This window comes from Rhinichthys klamathensis, unplaced genomic scaffold (assembly GCF_029890125.1).
Source record: "Rhinichthys klamathensis goyatoka isolate OS25496 unplaced genomic scaffold, OSU_Roscu_1.1 h1tg000147l_1, whole genome shotgun sequence".
In the NCBI taxonomy this organism is placed as follows: domain Eukaryota; kingdom Metazoa; phylum Chordata; class Actinopteri; order Cypriniformes; family Leuciscidae; genus Rhinichthys; species Rhinichthys klamathensis.
The window spans coordinates 2,551,630-2,574,217 of record NW_026606682.1 but is presented as its reverse complement, the minus strand read 5'-3'; the positions used below and the strand labels follow the sequence as shown (position 1 = coordinate 2,574,217).

The following is a 22,588-nucleotide window of genomic DNA, read 5'->3' as shown; positions in this document are numbered from 1 at the left end:
ATCACTGCAGCTTCTCCTAAACGCATCACATACAGAGCACAGCGAGATCAGCTGACTGTAATAGTCCAAAATATTTCAGTTAAATATTAACATAAAGCCTCAGAAAAGCCTTTCTCACACTGGAAGACTCCATGATGGAAAGGGGGAGTTGATGGCACTTTGTCATTTTGGCCCTTCTGAAAAGGCCAGATCTGATTGGTCAGTTGCTGAGAATAATGATGTGTTCATGGATGATTAAAAGACTTTTGAAGCTGCTGCCATTTTGGATGTTTTTACATGTCGGAGCTACCTTTTAAAATGTTTAATTTGACAGAGATATAAATGGTTTTTACTACTTAGAAATTCTATAAAGTAACACAATGTCTGCACCTATTCACATACTCATACTACGCACTAAAGTGTTTACTTCACTATTTTGAGCGTGAAGTGTATCCCAAATTTTGAGATACTTCAGTGTGAGAAACCATAGTTTGCTTTTTTTACATTTTACTTTTAAGGTCATACTAACTGGTTTAGGTTCATTCATACTAACATACTGCTTCAGAAGTTTTAGCCTTGTTTTTTTTATTATCTGGAGAAGTCTGCCTCTTCCTTTAAGTGTTTGTGGGTAATATCAGCTTTAAAAAAAAAAAGCACATACTTCGAAAATCCACTGGTAAAAGAACATCGTTCAGACACTTCTGACTTGATGTTTTTTAATTGTTTACATACAGTAGTAACGTAAACAGCAGGGATTATTCCTCAACGAGTGTTTTATGCTACATTTTTGTCACATGGACTCATGTTGCCGCAAGTGGTGTCCAGTTATCATCTTCTGTATTAAAATAATTATTTTTGGTTTTCTTTTTGTTTCAGTTTCATTTGGCAGTCCAGTTAAATAATTATTTATATATATTTTTTATTTATATATTATAATCATTTTTATATAAAGAAAATTCAAGAAATAAATGTTACAAATCAGGGTTGATATTTTCACAAATGCGCTTTGCATTGCATTGTGGGATAGAGTTTTGCATGCGGTGTGCTCTGTTGTATACTACACATTGTAGATAATGTACTGTAGTTGTCATCTGGGTAAAATGCGCGTGCTGCACAAAGTATGCATACTATAAACTGCGGATATAACATATAGCGCTATGATATCCTGAACATTTAAATTCTCGCAAACTATTTAGAGCTAATACGATCTACAGATGAAATGTAGATCCTATGAAATCTGCTGTTAATCTGTTCCTTGATGTGTCATTCATCAAAATACAATTGTCGGGCCAAAATAATTCACGTCGTCATCTTTTTTGTGTTCCAGGGCAAATATTGATGAGGTGGAGACGGAGGTGGTGGAGATCGAAGCCAAGCTTGATAAGGTAAGACGCTTTAAAGCGGTCACTTGACCTTCTAACCCCGTCAGAGCGCATTTAGGGCACGCATTTGTAAAACACAGTTTATTCCTTTGTTAGAAATCACATCTAATACCCTCCAAGACCTCTGTAGCCAAACACCGACATCAGACGCTCCTATAACAAGGTCAAACGGTCAACCTCAGGCTTTACGGATCATCACATATGTGCAAATCCAGCAGAGAAAGCAGAAAACAATGTGTTTTGTCATTAGAGAGCAGAAAGAGCGTGCGCAGAGAGACTTTTGTGGTTTATCTCACTGAGATTAGTGGGGCGTTCTGGATTAGCGTATAGTGATGATAATCCTGTTTAAATGCCGTAAAGATGGCTGGACCTTATTTACGGGAAGATCTAATACTGTAATAGTCTCTAATGCTGTCAATACACTAGCCTTTGGGCAGTTGACATTTTATTATATTATATTTTATTTATTTTAGTTTAATTTTGCATGTAGATTTTCTGATCTTTTTATAGTAATTTAATATTAATTAAATTTGCCTTATGTTAATTACATTGGTCTCATATTAATAAAAAAAATGGCAAGTAATGTTAACAAGTTACAAGTTTAACTACAGTAATATACACAACATGCATATATTCCCTTAAAAAATCATATACCTTTTAAATCTACAAATGTTAATTCTGAAAAAATATCATGTTCATGTTATTTGTCAACTCCACACACAGACGCACTTGCACGCATAGTTTGCGTGAGTAGATGAAGATGAAATAATCTTTGAGGAAGAAGTGTTCATCTTCTCACAGATGTCACTGAGCATGTTTCCCTAATGCTTGTGATCTCCATCTGTTTCTGAAGTCCTTGAGTGAAGGCTGTCAATCCAGATTGCATGCGTGTCATTCTTAGAGGTTTAAAAGTCTTCTTTAGTATGCATGTATGTATATATTAGGGGTGTGACGATACACTTAGCTCACGACACGGAACGATACACGATATTGGGTCACGAGAACAAGACGAGATATTTAAGAAATCTTCAATGACAAAATAATGTCATCATGTCAATCATAAAGTCATTTTTATTTATATAGTGCTTCATACAATACAGATTGTTTTAAAGCAGCTTTACAGGGATAAAGATGATACATTCTTATAGATTATATATTCTAATATACAATTTTTTTGCTAAATTATAAAAAAGTTCTAATGCTAAAACTGGTTAGCAAACAACAAGATCACTCTTCATTGTGACTTCTTGAGATAATTCATGGGTCTGGATCATTACAGTCTTCGGTGAAGCTGTTATTTAGCTGAGCCTGATGAAATGATCAAAAGTTGCATGTTGTTGTAATTCAAATGCATGGAAACGGCAAACAACAACACACAGCATGAGAGAAAGCCAATTCATCTCTCTGCATCATTGTGCTTAAAAACAGTAATGCATAATAACACACATGAATGAGACCATTACACAAGAATCACACATGCAGTGTCTGTGTGTATACTAATACTAATTATTTTTAGGAAACTAACATTTGGATTCTTACTCGCAAACTGAACAACAGTAGGGGATGCATTTCGATCCATTTTTGCATGACGATTTCTTGTTGGTTCTTGCGTCTGGCTGTTCAGACGTTGAGTCTGTGGGTCTGTTCGGCAGCTGTGTAGAACAAGGCCTCTCTGTGTTTGTTGGTGAGTGTGGGAAATTAAGAGATTTTCCCAAGCCGATATAGTCAAGCTTTCAGAGTGTGTGGACGTAATCGAAACAACACCTGAGGGAGGAAAGAGGAAGATAAAATACAGAAGAAATAAACGATTGGGGAAAAAAAAGGGGAACTAAGCTTTGTCCTCTGGTTCGTGTCAGACTCCTTGAGCTGCGACAGACACATGGAGCCCATCTGAGAATGCGTCCCATCAGGCATAAAACAAACACACAACCACATGTGAAAGCCCTCCGCGGAGTCAGGGGATTTGTGGCATGTGCGAAAGTGGGAAATTTTTGCCTTGGCCTCTACATGTGGGATCTAGTAATTGGCACATTAGTGAGAAGAATTACCGCACAGATGAGACTGCACCTGTTCTGTCTGTGTTTGCGTGATTTTAAGAAATATTTTGTGCTATGGCCCGTTACACACCAAGAACAATAACGATTTAAAAGTCGTTTTAAATATAAAAGAATAGCAGAGTCCACACCACAGCTATAACGATAACGGCACAGAGAAACGATATAGTTGGAATCACTTTCAGAACGTTTTTTTTTTTTTTTTTTTAGCTGATGAACGATAAAAGAATGACAGCCAATCAGAATCATCCTGTTCGAAAGAGCTCGAGCATTTGAAGAGGCAAATGACAAAACTGCAGCATGAATAATATTGTCCGCTAGGCCTTTAAAACCCTCTGGGGTTCTTTATTTAAGCGTTTAAATAAAAAAATGTTAAAAATCGTAGCTTCATCGGAATGGTCCAAAACTTGGTGACTTTTTTTGGTACTTGGTATATGAACACCCAAAAAAATTGGGGACAGGATTTGAAAAGTCTAAGTGGTCGTAAAAAAAATAGTCACACTCAGGGTCTTCGGGTCTAAAATGACCCGCATAGGAAATGAATGGGAAATTGGCGAAAATATGAAAATACAGAGTTTTTTTGTGCATACAATCTACCAAACAGCCAGGATGCAGAAAAAAAAGCACACAACAGTGAAGGGGTGAATCTCTTAAAACAATGGGTGACAAAATGCTTTCCATTTGTTCTCTTTATAATGCAATGTTCAGGTTTGAATGTATTATAAAGTAAAACTGCCACTTCAAATTACCATTTAAACCAACCAACCAAAAAAAAAAAAAAAAAAATTTTATTTTTAAAAAAATGACAAAAATAGTCTTTGAGAATCTGTTATTATATATTCAAATCAACAACCTGAAAAAAATATGTGAAAAAATCACTAGAGTGTTTCTACCATAGGTTTCTACAGAGAGCTGTAAATCCACTAGTGGTAAAAATGTGCTATTGTGTGATAAAAATGCTCAGTGTGTCCACCAGATGGCTCCGATCTCATTTCAAAAATTGCTTTCATGAGGCCTAGACTTGACTCTAAAATGAAATACAGCTTTAATAAAAAAAAAAAAATTATAATATATATATATATATATATAATTTTTCTATTATATTCAATGGGAAAAAATGGGTCTTAATTATTGCATAAATATTAATTATAAATCATAAAATTATCTCAAAACACCAAAAAAGAAAAGAAAAAATATTATTGAACAAAAATATATTTCATTGATTTTACTCAAATAAAATGTATCTTAATGCCGCCCTCCGGGTCATTTTTGACCCGAAGGTCCTGAATGTGAGTCTAAAATGAAGAACCCCAGAGGGTTAAAGTCAACCTAATGTTTATGTACATGCAGGGTCATGCATGTACATAAACATTATCTTCTGATTCAAAAAAATCTAAATTTAATGAAACAAAAACACTAACCAAAATATTAACTTCTAATAGTATTAACTAAAAACTTTCATTAACTTTTAAAAACGTAATATTAACAAATTATATGAACTAAAGAAGAATGCAAAATAATAATACTATATCAAAATAATAAATATATTTAGGATTTTCTTTAATATATTTAATATGCAGTGAACTTAAGAGAATGTCACACACAAAATTGTAAATATTTCATCAAACAATTGTGTTATGCTGCAAAATATCAAGAGGTTTTAATATTCTGCTGTGCCAGCACAGTTGAGGTTGTGATTTTATTAAATCTTAAACGTTTTCTGCTGATTCACTAAAACACAGTTTTATGTATGGATGGTTTATTGTGTGTTATGTTAACTCCTTCCTCTCTCTGTTTTCCTGTAATAGCTGGTAAAGCTGTGTGGTGGTATGATTGAAGCTGGGAAAGCGTATGTCACCGCCAACAAGCTCTTTATCAACGGCATCCGTGACCTATCCCAGCAGTGCAAGAAGGACCAGATGATATCGGTAATATTTCATTATGTACATGTCACACACTCTGCTTTCTGTCAGTTCTGATCACGAGGGTAGGAATGAGAATTGTAAGGAAATCTGATTCCTAACGATTCCATTAAAGGGGACCTATTATGCAAAATTCACATAATAATAATGTGTCTGCAGTGTGTGTACACAATCACCCTATTGTGGTAAAAATGTTCCCCATAAAATTGAAACTGTCGCAAAATGAGCCAATCAGGAATGTGCTCCAATGTGACATCACATTGAAACAGGCCCCGCCCACAACTGGCACGGAATCTGCCCTATTAGCTTAGCTCCGCCCCTGAGTGAGCTGTACACAGTCTGCCATGTTTATCTCCTCGCCAGAGCATTTAACAGCAGCATTCAAGGAAGAAACACATTCTTATTAAAGCTACTAAAGTTATTCAGTCAAGAGCAGTGAGTGATTTTCTGTTTTTCTTTTGTTCGATTCATATTAACAGCATATGCAGTAGTACTGTATGCTGTCACTTCAATACACAGATCTAATATACACGTGCACTTTCTTTCCCTGCTGTTTACAGTCAAAGGCATAACCAACTGTGTTTATGTGAACTTTGTGTGTTTTTGACAAAACCTTAGTTGAAAACACACGGGACGCGCCGTCTGACAGCGTGCTTCAGGTGTGTGCGCTCAGAAAACCATATATCAGAAGTTAAACTGATATGGCTTTAAAACGCATGCAGATAATAAATACTTTCATGATGACGAAGAACTGCGATGATTATAATCAAAACCAAACAGATATTTGATAGTTTTTGGAGTATCCGAGGCACGGGGAGCGGGGCGGGGAGCAGCAGCTCATTTGCATTTAATTTATATGCATGAAAACAGCATGTTATTGCTTCAGCTCAAAAATGGACATTTACAACATGGTTAATCATATTAAGAGACTTATATTACATCTTGTAAGAAGGGGCATAATAGGTCCACTATAATGATTCTTTTAGAACCTTTATGGTTGTTATTGGTAACTTCATACTACACAAAAACAATACTATTTAAATTATAGAAAATTATACTATTTATTTAAAAAAAAAATATTTGGTTTATTATTTATTTTCATTTTTATTATATATTACATTTATTTATTTTCATTTGAATATTTATTATATATTACGTGTATTTATTTTTATTTATTTTTATATTATTTTCTTATTTAACATATATTACTTTTATTGTTTATTTTTTTATGTATTATTTTATTTTTAAAGTAGACCTACCATTTATTAAAAAAAATCAGAATCTTCCAAATTTGTAACTCTGTGACAAAGTGAGCGAGTCATTAGGCTGATTCAGTCCAATAACTCACCAGTTTGATATTCTTGAGTCTTTTGGACCGATTCGGTCTCACAAGAGTCATTCATTCATGAATCAGGCCTTATTGTCGAGGAGATTTAAGTAGGGAAATTTATAGTCTATTTTTCTGGCGCTCAACATTTCATTTTTCATCATATTCTTTCGCAGTGGCACTTGAGACGAAACAACGTAGACGTCCAAGAACCGTTATCAAAACTGTACACCACAAATCGTTTAATTGTAGTATTAGTTTTCTATGTTCTCAACCCTACACACGTCTGCTTTTAATTGTGAGCTCTTTACTGGCAGGCTCGCTGACATGAGGGCGTCAGGCTGCTGTTGTCAGTGTCTCAGACACTCATTGACCTTGATTAGACATGGATTCAGTGAAACAGCAGCAGGCCGGGGCTCCTGCGCTCTCGCCGTTCTCTCTCAGCAGTGCCAGTAGGGTTAGACTCATTGCCGCCATCTGTAAATGCTATTAAGAGTCTTTTTGGCTTCTCTTCTCTTGTACCCAGCTGACTAATGTTGAGCATCTTATTAAAACCTGCTGCTATTTGCATTTTCCACTGTAAAAACATCAAGTCAGCCCCACAATTACATTTCCATTTCGACAAAAGCCTGTTGCACACTCAGCAGGGCTAGTTTTCCTTGTCGGAAGGCATCTGCGCGGTCCAGAATATTAATCAATGATGATACGAGCATAAACACTCGATTGAATTACCAGTATAACTGCATTCATTTTGATCATAACATAACATTGTTTGAATTTTGAGGATTGTGACCTTTTTCTTGTATTTTTACAGGATTGCCTGGAAAAATGTGGCGAGAGTTTGCAGGAGATCGTCAACTACCACATGGTGCGTCTCGTGTTTTTTCTCGTTTCTTCCTCCTCATATGAATGACTGTGGGACAGGTCCACTGATCATATTATGAAATGTTAATGTGTTCGCCATCATGTGTCGCTCTGTTCTAGTAAAGGTGCCCTGGATGTGATGTGTGTGAATAATTGAGCATGCTATGATGCCGTGAATCATGAATGATCCTTGTTTCTCATCAGGTTGGATGTAAATCATATATGATCCAAGCTCTGTCTGTTGTTGTGAGCGTCTTTCCTGGTCATAAGAGACCATATCTAGAGCCGTGGTTCTCAGCTTGTTTTGCTTCAGGACCTACATTTCGCATTTGGCATCAAGTGGTGACGCAAAACAGCAACCGAATTGTGCAGAAGCAATCAGAAATGTCCTGGGATCAGATGCTAACATTTATTAATATTATAGTTTCAGGATAAAAGAGTGTCACACAACCTATTTGTGTTGGCATGTGCCTCATTTGGCTTCTACTGTACCAACAAATAGAATATCGTATTGGTGTAAGATGCACAGCCTTTGACATCGACAGCAAAAAATACAGCAGTATGGGAAGCATTTTCTTGTTCCTTTTTAAAAAATTAATAAGACTATTTTCTATCCTCACTACACACACACACACACACACACACACACACACACACACACACACACACATTATATACCTATAGGTTTTGTGACTAATTGGCTAATTGATTAAAAAGAACCAACACTAACTCAATGATATGTTCATGAATTAAACGGCATTCTGCATATATAAAATTATACAATTCACATTCTATACAATTTATAATATAATTTAAATATATTAATAATAATATTAATAAATATCATAGCATTTTGTACATTTTTAATTCTATTAATTTATATATATGTGTATATATATATATAAACTTATATGTATATTTTTACTATATAATTTATAAAATTGATATAATTAATATATATATATATATATATATATATATATATATTGTATAATGGAAATTAAAACATTTTTAATTCTAATAATTTGTGTGTATATGTGTGTGTGTATATATATATATATATATATATATATATATATATATATATATATATACAAATTATTAGAATTAAAAATGTACAAAAATACTATAATATTTATCAATATTATTAATATATTTAAATAATATTATAAATTGTATAGGCATATGTGAATTTTTATATATATGCAGCATGCCGTTTATTTCAACACAAACATTAACGTTTTGAATCAGATTACTTTTCAAAAACTGAGAAATTAGTATGCTGATCTGAAGAACTTATATAATATATGAGTGTATGTAATGCAACAATATAATGTTATTAATCTACAAATAATCTTACAGCTTTACTCAAAAACCCTTTTCAGCCCAAATTGGATGAGAGGTTCTTTGCTGAATCTATAAAGACGATGAAGAATCATGCGTAACAATGAATTCGGCTGACTAATTATGTCTTGTTTTCCTTTTGAAAGGTCCAACTGGCATGTGTTTCAGTCGGAAGTGACTATTGTTAGTTTCTAACACCCATTCGTCTGTCCTATAAGCGTATTCTTTTCCAGGCCTCGTGAGGTGCTAGATCTGACCCGGCCGTCTCTCTGTTAACCCACTGAGCGTTTGATGTGCTCTTTAGAGAGGGACTGTTTAGAGCCCAGCAGAGCCACATGAGGAAATGACATCACAAACGAGGTTAATGGGCAAGGTCATCAGAGGGCCGGCTATGGTGTGTGTGGGACAGCACCTGAGCAGTGTGTGCAGTGAGGTATAAACATGAACGCTTGAGGGTCACTTATATAAATGGATGCAGAAGGACAAACACATGCCTCAGTGCACACAAGCACTTACAGTGAGACACCCTTCCATTAATACAGTATCATTCCTACCACCAAACTGTACACAGCTTTTGCTTAACTCAACTGCGTGTTAGCAGGTCATGGTCATATGTGTTCTTTATCATACAACAGTCATAAACGCAGATTATAAACTTTTTAAAAAAAATAGAACTAAATATTTTTTGTCCATACTGAAAAAAATGTGTCCATATTTAACAGCCATTATCTCAGAATTTATTTCCAGATTGATCATGAACTTTGTATATTGCTAGAAAGGTCATTTTAATGGTCTTTTTTTTTCTGCGTCAGAACACCGATAATGGAATTAACGGGATTTACCTGACTTCTGAAATGATTCAAACGGGAAAATCCACAATCATGTGAAATGCTGCAATAGTATGTGAAGATGGGGGTTTTAGAAAGAAGTATAGGGAGTTTTTTGGGAAGTAAGAACTCTTCCTGAATTGAACTGTCTCTGGGATTGTTTGGAAAGCGGGTGAAAGGGATTGGAGAGGGAATAAAGGGCTTTTTGCACATTGGAAGTATTTAATGAGCCTCACGTTCTTACAGATTCTCCTAGATCTCGTGCAGAGAGTAAAGCCGCTAACCCGTGTGACATCACTGTGGTTACTTGACATTTGGCAATTGGCATTGTGGGTACAGTTAACCTTTTGTTAGCCTTACATACTGTTGTGTGCAGAGATGAAATACAGTGGGGAATTCAGCACAGGAAGAGCACACGTGACAGTAAAGCCTGGTCTGGATATTATTCAGCATATTCATACACTCTTGACATTAGATATGTTCAGAATAACAATACAAGACCAGGAGGAAAACAAAATTGGACACTAACCCATTACCAACTATACATTAAATAACCATGAATTGAATAATAATAATAATATTTTTGTTGTTGTTATTTATTAATTATATTTATATTATATTATTTAAAAATTATTTTATTTAAGTAATACATATATACATTTATTTATATTGTATTTATGTATTTTTTAAATACATATATTTTATTATTTAAATAAATGATAGAAATTGTATACATTTATATTGTATTAATTTAATTGATCAAAATAGCTTTATATTTAATTAACTTTATGATAAAAACCTTTTTATTAATTAAAATTATGTATAATGACTTTTCAAAATAAGAAATGTATACATTTTTGTATACAATGTATTAATTATATTTATATTATATTTAGTACTTATTTTATTTAAGTAATAAATGTATACATTTATTTATATTGTATTTATGCATAATATATATTTTATTATGTAAATGATATAAATTGTATACATTTATATTGTATTAATTTAATTGATCGAAATAAATATATTTATATTTTATTAAATTTATAAAAAAAACATATTTCATTATTTCTCTTATCAACATTAAATTCATATTACATACTGTGTGTGTGTTTGTATTATTTTATTCAAATAACAAATGTTACAATATTTATTTATATTGTATTAATATAATTTCTGGTATCAAATATAAATATATATTACACATTATGTAATAGGCTACATGAAATTTGTGTTATTCAAACAATATATTATTTATAATAAATATATTTATTTTGGGGATATATATATATATATATATATATATATATATATATATATATTATATTATTATTATTAAATATATATATATATATATATACAGTATATATATATATATATATATATATATTTTTTTTTTTACAGAGCCCAGATGAAATACTCACTTAGCACATGGCAATGTTTTAAACCTCGATATATCAGTCTGTGGACCACACACAGGGTGTTTCTCTCCCTTCCTGCCAATGACCCGAGACCGGCGAGTTGGGTTCTCGGTTTCCCAACCTGCTGCTTCATTTAAAGGCCGTTTGGATGCAGGATAAGCCACTGACATCTATTAGAGCTCTGTTGTTTAGTGATGAGCATTTAAAAGAAAGAGTCTTGTGTTTTATAGAGGGATCTTTGTTGCCTAACCGTAGGGGAGGCTGTAAACCTTGACGTGAGGCACAGAGGACCACAAAAGCATCGCCCTTCATCACCAAGCACCTTATTTGGGCCCTGCCGAAGTTTATAGCGCTATAAACCGACCCGCAATAGGAAAGCGTGAAGTGAAGCGCTTTGTTTAAATGTGTTCATCTGAGGCGTTACATCAGAATCTGGGTTTACAGCCCTACTGACATTTCTCATCATTTTCCTGTTTGTGTTGTTGTAGTAAAATGTGGTAATGGGATTTTTCTTGCGCTGAGGTAATAAATAAAATTTGCTTGGGATTATGTTTGCATTATGGAGAGTAGGCCTTCAGGTTGTTGTTTTTTTCTTAAAAGCTGAACGTAATGACACTTGGTAGATTTCTCCACACAAATAACCACTAAAAATGCCAAAAAGTCTATTTATTTAAAAAAGCATTTAAAAAGTCAATTTATTTATATATTACATTTTTATATAGTTATGTATTATTTAATACATTTATACATTTATTGTATTACTTTAATGTTATCAAAATTCATTTTATATATAGAAATGCATTACTTTATTAATAATTTATATTATTTAACCCCTTAAGTGTCACGGGCCCACCGGTGGGCCCAAATTCTTTACATTTTTAAAACAGTAATATCCTATACTAAACCTAAACTAATCTTGACAAACTATATATCATTTGAAAGCTTACAATCTCTAGTTTCCATATTTGGTGATTGATTTTCAAAATAAATTACAGAGGAGCCGTAATTTATCAATTTGCAACAATAATATTTTCATACTCTTAGACCTTTATTTTGAAATAGTGATGAACATGAAAAATCATGAAAGAAGGGTAGAAACCTCAGTTTGTTTTCATTCCAAGAGTTCAAAAGATAGCATCCATTCAATTATTAAAAAAAAAAAAGGTCTGAATTTTTTTTTTATATATAAAGAAAAAAATTATATGATGTGGCAGGAAGCTGAAACGCACATGCGTGTTCTTTTTATGTTTCTTAGAGGTTGAAATCATATCAAAATCTGCCAAACTTCTCATATTACTTCTGAATAGGATGTCTACTTCATAAATTGTATGAAAATTGTGGAAATAATGGTTCATATCACTCAAAACACATATGGAAATGGAGGCGCCCTTATATGGGCAGTGATGGAGTCTGGTTGTCATCTAGTGAAAAAGTTTGGTACTGCGCCCAAACAAAATCTTACTGAAAGCTCATTTTTTGAGATATCAACCTAAAATTTGAAACACAACTTGTTCAGATTTTTGGCTTTGATTTTTTTGCAGTTTTAGAGTCGCCCAGGTTTTGAAAATATATATTTTATATAAAATATGAATAATTAAAAATTTTACATTGTACATTTTCATAAACTCAAACTTCTATAACTTTTTTTCTGTTTCACTTTCTTAATTTATTTCACTTCTACAAGAATCTGCCAAATGTCTTCTTTAAAACAAGACCAATCTTACGTCTATATTCCAAAGCATTCTTGAATTACAACCATTTAAGTTCGAAATGTGCATTTTCATGTATATTCAAAAAAAGGGGGGTGACACTTAAAGGGTTAAATAATGCATATTATTTATGTTTGCATTACAATACAATTTCCCAAAAAATAATCACTGAAAATGTGAAAAGTCTTCCATTTTATTTAAATTCAGTCTTGCATCTTGAAAATAATGATCTTTTGTATTATATTGAATCATTATATTTTCAAGCTCTAGCTTTTTTCTGCCTATTTTCAGTGAGAGTTGCTCAGTTAAATAGTAAGAAACAGTCTTACTGACATATAAAGCGACCAATCAGTTTTGATTTAGTTTTTACGTGTAATTTAGGGGCGAGTTTTTCTGAAATAGTTGGTGACGTGAAAAATCTATTTAACCAAATTATTTTGGTCTGAAACCGTCTATATAGAAAAACAACCTTTTAACCAAGATGTATGTCCTTCCAGAAGTAATAAAAACGTAATATTTCCCAAACATAAAATGCTTTAGAAGTTTAGATTCTTTAGATTCCTGCAGTGTTGAACAACGTCCTGTAACTCAAAAAGCCCTGAGGGTCCAGCGCTCTGGGATCATTAGTCTTGATGTCCCTCTGTAGCTTCTGTGGTGATGTGGATGTGACTAAACCTAAGTATCTTGCATCACCTCTCTTGTTTTTACTGTTGTTTCCTTCGCTCCCTCTTCTTTCTTTCATGTCTCTCTCTCCCTCCCTGCCCGAGTGACCTATTTTCCCTCCGCCGCTGCAGCATGGCGTACGCGATCTGTTCAGACATCCTTGCGCAGAGACTCGGCCTGAATCTTAATGAGGCGCAGGGGTGTGTGATGATGATGATGATGGTTGTGTGTGTGTGTGTGTGTGTGTGTGTGTGTGTGTGTGTGTGTGTGTGTGTGTGTGTGTGTGTGTGTGTGTGTGTGTGTGTGTGTGTGTGTGTGTGTGTGTGTGTGTGTGTGTGTGTGTGTGTGTGTGTGTTGTGTGTGTGTGTGTGTTGTGTGTGGTGTGTGTGTGTGTGACCTAAACCTACCCCGTCACCTGAAAGGTAAAGCGTCAGTTGTATGACGTCCCAGGATCGTCATAAACCGACGTTTAAGGGTACCCTAAAAAGGCGGATATTGACGTATGGTCAAAAGACGTCCCAAGACGTCAGTTATATGACTTCTTGGGATGAGACTGTGTTATGTTGTGCGGTCTCACTCGCAGGTTTACATCCTCTACTACAGCTCACATTAAACAAAAGCGAGAGCGCGATCTAGTGTTGATAGGGGATTATTACATGCGACATACACAACAAGTGTCTCCCAATTTCCCAAACACATTTTTTTTCACAGTGTAAATCCTTCATTGCTGTGATTTGTGTGTGTTTTTGGTCTTACAATAGTCCTAACTCTACTTAACTCTTGTTGTTTATCTTCATATTGAGCTATTTCTGCCTGCGTTTCTCAGAGAATAGGCCCGTCTGATGAAAAGATACTTAGGTGCCATTGGCTCAAACTAAGATACATTTATGTATTATTTTGTGTTTTTCAGATCCTGTTTGATCAAGCTCAGAGATCAGTGAAGCAGCAGTTGCACAACTTTGTGAAAGAGTGAGTGTACTGGACTATATTTGAACACATATTGTGGTGTTACTTACCGTTCTAAAGAACTTATATATATATATATATATACACTCACCGGCCACTTTATTAGGTACCCCATGCTAGTAACGGGTTGGACCCCCTTTTGCCTTCAGAACTGCCTCAATTCTTCGTGGCATAGATTCAACAAGGTGCTGGAAGCATTCCTCAGGGAGTTTGGTCCATATTGAAATGATGGCATCACACAGTTGCCGCAGATTTGTCGGCTGCACATCCATGATGCGAATCTCCCGTTCCACCACATCCCAAAGATGCTCTATTGGGTTGAGATCTGGTGACTGTGGAGGCCATTTTAGTACAGTGAACTCATTGTCATGTTCAAGAAACCAATTTGAAATGATTAGAGCTTTGTGACATGGTGGAAGTAGTCATCAGAGGATGGGTACATGGTGGCCATAAAGGGACGGACATGGTCAGAAACAATGCTCAGGTAGGCCGTGGCATTTAAACGATGCCCAATTGGCACTAAGGGGCCTATAGTGTGCCAGGAAAACATCCCCCACACCATTACACCACCACCACCAGCCTGCACAGTGGTAACAAGGCATGATGGTTCCATGTTCTCATTCTGTTTACGCCAAATTCTGACTCTACCATCTGAATGTCTCAACAGAAATCGAGACTCATCAGACCAGGCAACATTTTTCCAGTCTTCAACGGTTCAATTTTGGTGAGCTCTTGCAAATTGTAGCCTCTTTTTCCTATTTGTAGTGGAGATGAGTGGTACCCGGTGGAGTCTTCTGCTGTTGTAGCCCATCCGCCTCAAGGTTGTGCGTGTTGTGGCTTCACAAATGCTTTGCTGCATACCTCGGTTGTAACGAGTGGTTATTTCAGTCACTGTTGCCCTTCTATCAGCTCGAACCAGTCTGGCCATTCTCCTCTGACCTCTGGCATCAACAAGGCATTTCCGCCCACAGAACTGCCGCTCACTGGATGTTTTTTCTTTTTCGGACCATTCTCTGTAAACCCTAGAGATGGTTGTGCGTGAAAATCCCAGTAGATTAGCAGTTTCTGAAATACTCAGACCAGCCCTTCTGGCACCAACAATCATGCCACGTTCAAAGTCACTCAAATCAACTTTCTTCCCCATACTGATGCTCGGTTTGAACTGCAGGAGATTGTCTTGACCATGTCTACATGCCTAAATGCACTGAGTTGCCGCCATGTGATTGGCTGCTTAGAAATTAAGTGTTAACGAGCAGTTGGACAGGTGTACCTAATAAAGTGGCCGGTGAGTGTATATGTTACATGTTGACACAATATTAAACCTGCGCTTTAAATGTCACTATTACTGTAGTTAGGGCTGCACCATATTGCAATTTTTCTGATGAAATTGTGATTTAAATGTGTTTTATCTCTTTAATCTCTAGGTTTACTGTGCTTATATATGATATAGAATTATATATGACTATAAAATAATAATAACAACAATACTATTGTAATAATTCCTTGTAAAGTAAAACATTTGTATTTAAGAAAAAAATAGTAATCATTTTATTTTACAGTACAACTATAAAATTTCAACACTAATATTTATGTATATTAATATTTAATTAATTATTAAATATTTATTTCATTTTCTTGTTGGCTTCTTAAAGCTTTTAGTAAAATAAAAGTAAATTAGCGTGTCTATCAGAGTGTGCTGTTCATGTGTTCAGAAATGCATTTTTTATTGCAATCCTTTAAAATGAAAATTACTCTCACTGATATCACTCTGAAAGGTCAGTGACGTGAAAGTGTCGCCCATTGTTTTTATTTTCACTTCTGCAAATGCGAAAGCGCACAATCACACTCTCTGGGGAAGGTTTTTTCATTATTGTGCTTCCCGCAGGGTGATTATAAATAATGATCTGACTTTTAGAGCTCATTAATAATTAATGTGTCCTCATGGAGGATAATGGGATTCTTGATTCATTCATCACAGGTGATCACTGATAATGCAATGGGTGGAAGATTTATGTGGTAAAACTAATGGTATCACTTCGATATGAAGCTTTTATTAGATCCACCTGATCTGTCATGTGCAATTTTTTTTCAGATAATATTAATATTTCAGAGATACTGTGTTAAAATAAGGACAATAGCCTCTCAGGTTCACCCTGAAAGTGCTAGAACAAGAATAGCTCACCAAAAAGGAAATTTCTCACTGGAAAAAAAACCCTCAGTGAGATCCCAAAAACCTATTCATTTCCTTGGGATCAACCCTGAAGCCTCCATATCAGCATTAGGCCACTACAAGCCATCTAACGAATATCTGTCTGCACTTTTTTTAGTGACGTGCGTAAATTCAAGGACACGAAGAAGCACTTTGATAAGGTGAGGGAGGATCTGGAGATAGCACAGGTGAAGAACGCACAGGCACCTCGAAACAAACCCCACGAGGTGGAGGAAGCCACCAGCACCCTCAACTTCACCCGCAAGTGCTTCCGACATCTCGCACTGGACTATGTGCTACAGGTAGAAACTTTATATATGGAACACTTTACAATAACGTATCGTTTGTCAGCATTAGTTAATGCATTAAAGTCAGCTTACAAAAGTCTGTTCTTCCCTATTGTGACGTATATCCGAGTGAAACGGCTTCTCGAACAAGAAAAATGTAGGGCGGAGCTTGATTTTGTCCATGGGGAATTGATTGGATGGTTGTGGTTTGCTATTGGTGGATGTCATGTGAGTGACAGGTTGCCCCGCCCTCGCACCAGTAAGCATGTCATCAGAGAAGAGATGTCACTGCAAGAGGGAGGGGAAGTCATTTTAATGAAAGATTACGAGGGCACTTGAATTTTAAGAAAGTAACGATGTGCACGGATACATAATTTATAATAAATACTGCAATATTCCCCTCCAAAAAAGTAAATTTTGATTCAACATGAATCATCAATGGACAGTATGATTTACAACATTTATTAACCTTTGATAATGTTAATGAAAATGTTCATGCCAGTGCATTAACTGATGTTAACAGGTACAAATTTTGATTTTAAAAAATGTATTTGTAAATGTTGAACTTAAATGATGTGAGAAATCTTATTTTCTAAATCTAAAAATGAGAGAAATCTAATTTTCCTTGAGCTTTTGAAATATAAAAGGTCTTTGTACCATTGAAACATTCTGCAAGTTTAAATTAACTAAATTTCAAATTTAGTTAATTTAACAACTAAATAGTTTTTATTCACACATAAACATAATATTTTGTATGGCGTCCTTTGGCCTTGATAACAGCTTGCATTCTTGCTAGCATTGTTTTTAGATAGATAGATAGATAGATAGATAGATAGATAGATAGATAGATAGATAGATAGATAGATAGATAGATAGATAGATAGATAGATAGATAGATAGATAGATAGATAGATAGATATGAACATATAAGAGTGTTTTATAAATATCTCTTGTTCCCCATATAGATCAATGTCCTTCAAGCCAAAAAGAAATTTGAGATCTTAGATGCGGTGAGTATCAGTGATGTCTTTTTTTCCTGGTAAATGTAATATATAGCTTTGTTCTGAACTCTGCAGCATGTGTATCTGTCCTGTTTTCTGCAGATGTTGTCCTTCATGCATGCGCAGTACTCCCTGTATCAGCAAGGCTACAACCTCCTGGATGAGATTGACCCCTACATGAAGAAACTGGCAGCTGAGGTGAGCACTGTTCCCTATGGGCACTTTTGAGGCAATATTTTAAGGTCACAAATGTTTTTGTTGGCAAATTTACGACTAGACGTACAACTGAACAAAAAAGTATCAAATATTTCAAAACAATTTTTTCATGACAAGACAAGGCTATTCAATTGCCATTCTCTGAAAGAGAATTTTGAATGAATCCGTCAGCATCGACCTAGTCTCAAATTAAGCAAATACTGTGGTATTCAAATGTTCAAATCTTGTTTTTAGTTGGGAATGCTTTGTGTGTTTAAAACACATTCACCTCAGACCATCTCTATCTGATTTCTGTCTAATTAGTTCATCGACGAACCATGTTACATCACTAACTTCAGTACTAAACCTCCCGTCACATCTGAAAGCGCAGTGCTACAATGGACACAGATAGACAACCGATGCCTGCAGAATGAACATGATCATGTTTTCTTAATAAATACATGACAGCAACAAACTTATAATGACCGATTGTTCATCTTCTCACAGCTGGATCAACTGGTGATTGATTCAGCGATGGAGAAGAGAGAAATGGAGCATAAACACGCCACGATTCAGCAGAGGGTAAGAACGGACACACACACACACACACACACACACACACACACACACACACACACACACACAACACACAAACAAACAAAAACTCATTTAAAGTGTCCCTATTATGCTTTTTCAGACATTACCTTTCATGTAGTGTGTAATATAGTTTCAAAGATCAAAGTGCAGATTATATGCACCTATATTATGAAAAAATGTAAGTGTTTTTTGGCCTTGGATGCATGTAAACCTATTGTAGGAGACCTTAAAAAATTAGGAGCCTTAAAAATTGCATAATACGGGCACTTTAAGAAAACCCTTGATATCCACTATTTTGACTGTTACTAAAGATACTCTGTATAATACCAGTGTTGACTCGTGTCTAATGCCAGAATTAGGCTGTTAAAGACGCTAATCTGCTAAAGAAAGTAAGTGTTTAGCATTCAACTGAGTTAGTGACAGAGGATTATTCTTGCTTTAATTGAACTAGTCAAAATACTAAAGACTTAAGTAATTCCTTTTCGTAGCACAATAAAGTTTGATTACTTTTTCTTCGAATTTAACCTAGTTTTGCAAAGATAAAAGCTACGGTGGCTCACATCTTGCCTGCATCGTTTTCCTAACCTCTCGTTTTTCATGTTTTCTCTCCATTTTTAAAAAACTAAGGAAGAAAGAATATTGATTTAAAGTTTTTTTTTTTGTTCATGTTTGGTTAAATAAAGCCCTGAGTTATTTAAAGACATTTTTATGTATACTTTCTCCTTCAAGTGTTTGTACTTTTGTTTTTCTGGCAGGAGTAGAAAAAAATCTTCTGTCCTCAAATGTCCCAGTTATTAATGATGTTGAGCAGACAGGAAGTGGATATATTTTGGGCGAACAGAAAATAGACCTTGCTGAAGTTCCTTCAGAAGATTCTCAGCAAGAACTCTTGACAGCTCCGCTTGTGTTTGCAGACAGCTTCTGACACCTAGTTCAAAAAAGATTTACAGACAGATATCTACATTTATATTTTGCTCCAGTATAATGAGTCCCACACACACTTAAACTCAGACTTGAGTTAATATCAAACAGATATATGTGAAAAAGCGTACCGTAACTAGATTTATCTTAGTCCTTCAGTCCCTCAGCTAAAATGAAATGATATTAAAACTGCCAGTAGATGGTGACAAATCATTGTCTTAACAAGTGAGTCATTGAATCATTCAGTCACATGATTCGTTCAAAACGGCTGATTCATTCAGGGACAAAGAAGTGAGTGAGTCGTCAAGTTATTCATTAGATCGATTCGTTAAAAAAACGCAGATTCCTTAAGTAACGAAACTGAAACTGTGTTACTCTGGCTCTACTGTTTGGAACTAGCTTTGTTGGCAAAATAGAGGAAAAACAGACAATATTGTGTCTAAAATGTGAGTTACCTAATAGCCTATTAACTTTATCACTATCACATTTGCAAACGTGCTGATTTTCTGGAAAACAGAACTTTTGCTCGTGTGATATTGGTTATATATTTATGTGTGTGTGTGTGTATGGGTGTATACATACCTGCCAACTTTTGAGTTTTGCTCGGCGTGAGATTTGTTGACGGGGGGGGGGGGTCTCGCTCGCGCAAGGTCTCTCGCTCGCTCTACGCGGTTTGGAGCACAATCTCTGTCTCGCATGCACGCTCGCTCTAGATAACGGGAGATTTTTAACGAATTTGCGGTATAACTAGTCGATCACGAGTGGCTCAACAGGTAGATATATAGATAAACTCATCTTCCAGGCATTTGACCGCCCGGGTTGACACTTCAGCGTGAGAAATCGGGAGTGTGGCGTGTGAGCGTGTGAAACCAATCAAATGCGGGTGTCTCACGGCCAATGCGTGAGAGTTGGCAGCTATGGTATATATTAAAAACAAGAACTTATACAGAGTGTTTTTTGCACCATATCTTGTTTTTGTGGAAGTATTTTTATTAATTTTGGTGGCATTTTTGCCCCAAGACCAAGAATTATTTGAATTATTTCTAACCTTCATTTTTATTCTGTTTTTCTTCCATCTGGCGCTCTCTGGATTGTCTTCATCCTGATTTAGACACTGTTACAGGTGAGTGTCTTACTCTAAACACTAAATATGGCTAATAAAACTCTGTTTTAATGTGACTTTCAAGATGGAAGCACTAAAATTTCTAGATGGTTTTTAGGGGAATAAAGTGTAATTTCCCACACATAATTCTAACCCAAATCCTGTGAGTGTTGTGTAACTGATGATATAATTACAGTTCAGTGAGACCGATTGATATGACCTACAAACGTGTCTGGCTTATGTAACGGCTGATGGCTGTCCCATCATCCTCCACTCAGCAGCAATTATTCAGTGGATATTTGCCCCTCTATGGATTTATTTTTTTCAGCTTCTTGTGACTGATGAGAAAGGCTGATGTTTTTCTTTGTGTATTGTTTAAGAGATGCATTCTGGGATAGCTTTGGATGCGGTTGATCTTCAGTGTTCATTCAGGAAACACTCGCACTCCATCATAGCAATTACCCACAAACCATGCTGACAGTATCGGGCTTACGGCATCAGTGAGGAACATCTGGCCTTAGAGCCACATTAAGGAGAAACTTACCCATAATTCCACAATGTTGTGACTTTTAAACCACAGATGCCTGTCTCTCTCTCTCTCTCTCTCTCTCTCTCTCTCTCTCTCTCTCTCTCTCTCTCTCTCTCTCTCTCTCTCTCTCTCTCTCTCTCTCTCTCTCTCTCTCTCTCACTTCAAAACTATATGTGAACATCAGTTAAACCCAATAATGACCCCCAGGAACTGAAGAACTTCATTGAATCAGAGCTACAAACAGGAGGATTTGATTTGAAAACATTTTCCATTAGCTTAGCCTACCATTTTTGTTGGAATGCAGTTTTAAGTGAAAAGTTGAACATATTTGTTTTATTTGTAAAGTCAAAAAGCCCTCCCTAAAATCTTTTCCTGGATTAAATGGTTGCTAGGCTGTTCTGACTGGTTGATAAGTTGTTGCTAAGATGTCCTGGGGGGTTGCTAAGCGGCTGCTAGTCTCTTTCTGGGTTATTGTTAAGTGGTTGCTAGGGTGTTCTTAGTGCTTGCTAGGTGGTGACCAAGGTGTTCTGACTAGTTGCTAGGGTGTTTTGAGTGATTGATATGTGGTTGCTAGGTTCTGTGTGGTTGCTTACTGGTCTAAGTTAAAAGACCCCACCCCAAAGCCCCTTTCTGGATTAAGTGGTTGCTAGTGTGTTCTGAGTGGTTGCTAAGGGGTTGCTAAGGTTTTTTATGTGGTTGCTAGGTGGCTGCTTATTGTTCAAATCAAAAGAGCCCACCCTAAAGTCTCTTTCTGGGTTATTGTTAAGTGGTTGCTAGGGGTGTTCTGTGCGGTTGCTACTTGCTAGGTGGTTGCTTACTGGTCTAAGTCAAAAGACCCCACCCCAAAGCCCCTTCCTGGAATAAGTGGTTGCTAGGGGATTGCTAAGGTGTTCTGAGTGGTTACTAGGGTGTTTGCTTACTGATCCAAGTCAAAAGAGCCCACCCTAAAGACTCTGTTAATATGATATACAATGTCAAATAAGCAGAAGAACATTTATATATTGAATGCATATAGTTGGTAACACACACAGTGAGGCATATTTGGATAATTAACACAATATTAATGGTGCTAAAAGCATTTTGACACATGCATCAACAAATATCTAGTCTGTGTTATTTCAGAATTAAAGATATTTGCTTGTCAGTTACAGCTTGTTGCAGTTTCAAAAACGATAGTGCCACCTAGTATGTGATGTGAAGATGTGTTGATGTTTCCCAGATTAATTATAATGCGTTTCTGGGATTACAGTAGATGGAGATGGTCCTTTTTTTAATGCTATCGGAGA

General features: G+C 35.6%; 1 protein-coding gene across 2 annotated transcripts in view; it reads left to right on the top strand.

Moving 5' to 3' along the window:
- acap3a (ArfGAP with coiled-coil, ankyrin repeat and PH domains 3a) overlaps positions 1-22,588 on the top strand; it is a 78,251-nt gene that overhangs the window by 30,961 nt on the left and 24,702 nt on the right. For both annotated transcript variants that reach the window (XM_056258004.1, XM_056258003.1), the window contains exons 2-10: positions 1,307-1,364; positions 5,224-5,343; positions 7,479-7,532; positions 14,406-14,464; positions 16,789-16,972; positions 17,923-17,967; positions 18,061-18,156; positions 18,661-18,735; positions 20,783-20,794. In XM_056258004.1, the coding sequence (XP_056113979.1) occupies positions 1,307-1,364; positions 5,224-5,343; positions 7,479-7,532; positions 14,406-14,464; positions 16,789-16,972; positions 17,923-17,967; positions 18,061-18,156; positions 18,661-18,735; positions 20,783-20,794 (703 nt within the window). The remainder of the gene's footprint in view (positions 1-1,306; positions 1,365-5,223; positions 5,344-7,478; positions 7,533-14,405; positions 14,465-16,788; positions 16,973-17,922; positions 17,968-18,060; positions 18,157-18,660; positions 18,736-20,782; positions 20,795-22,588) is intronic.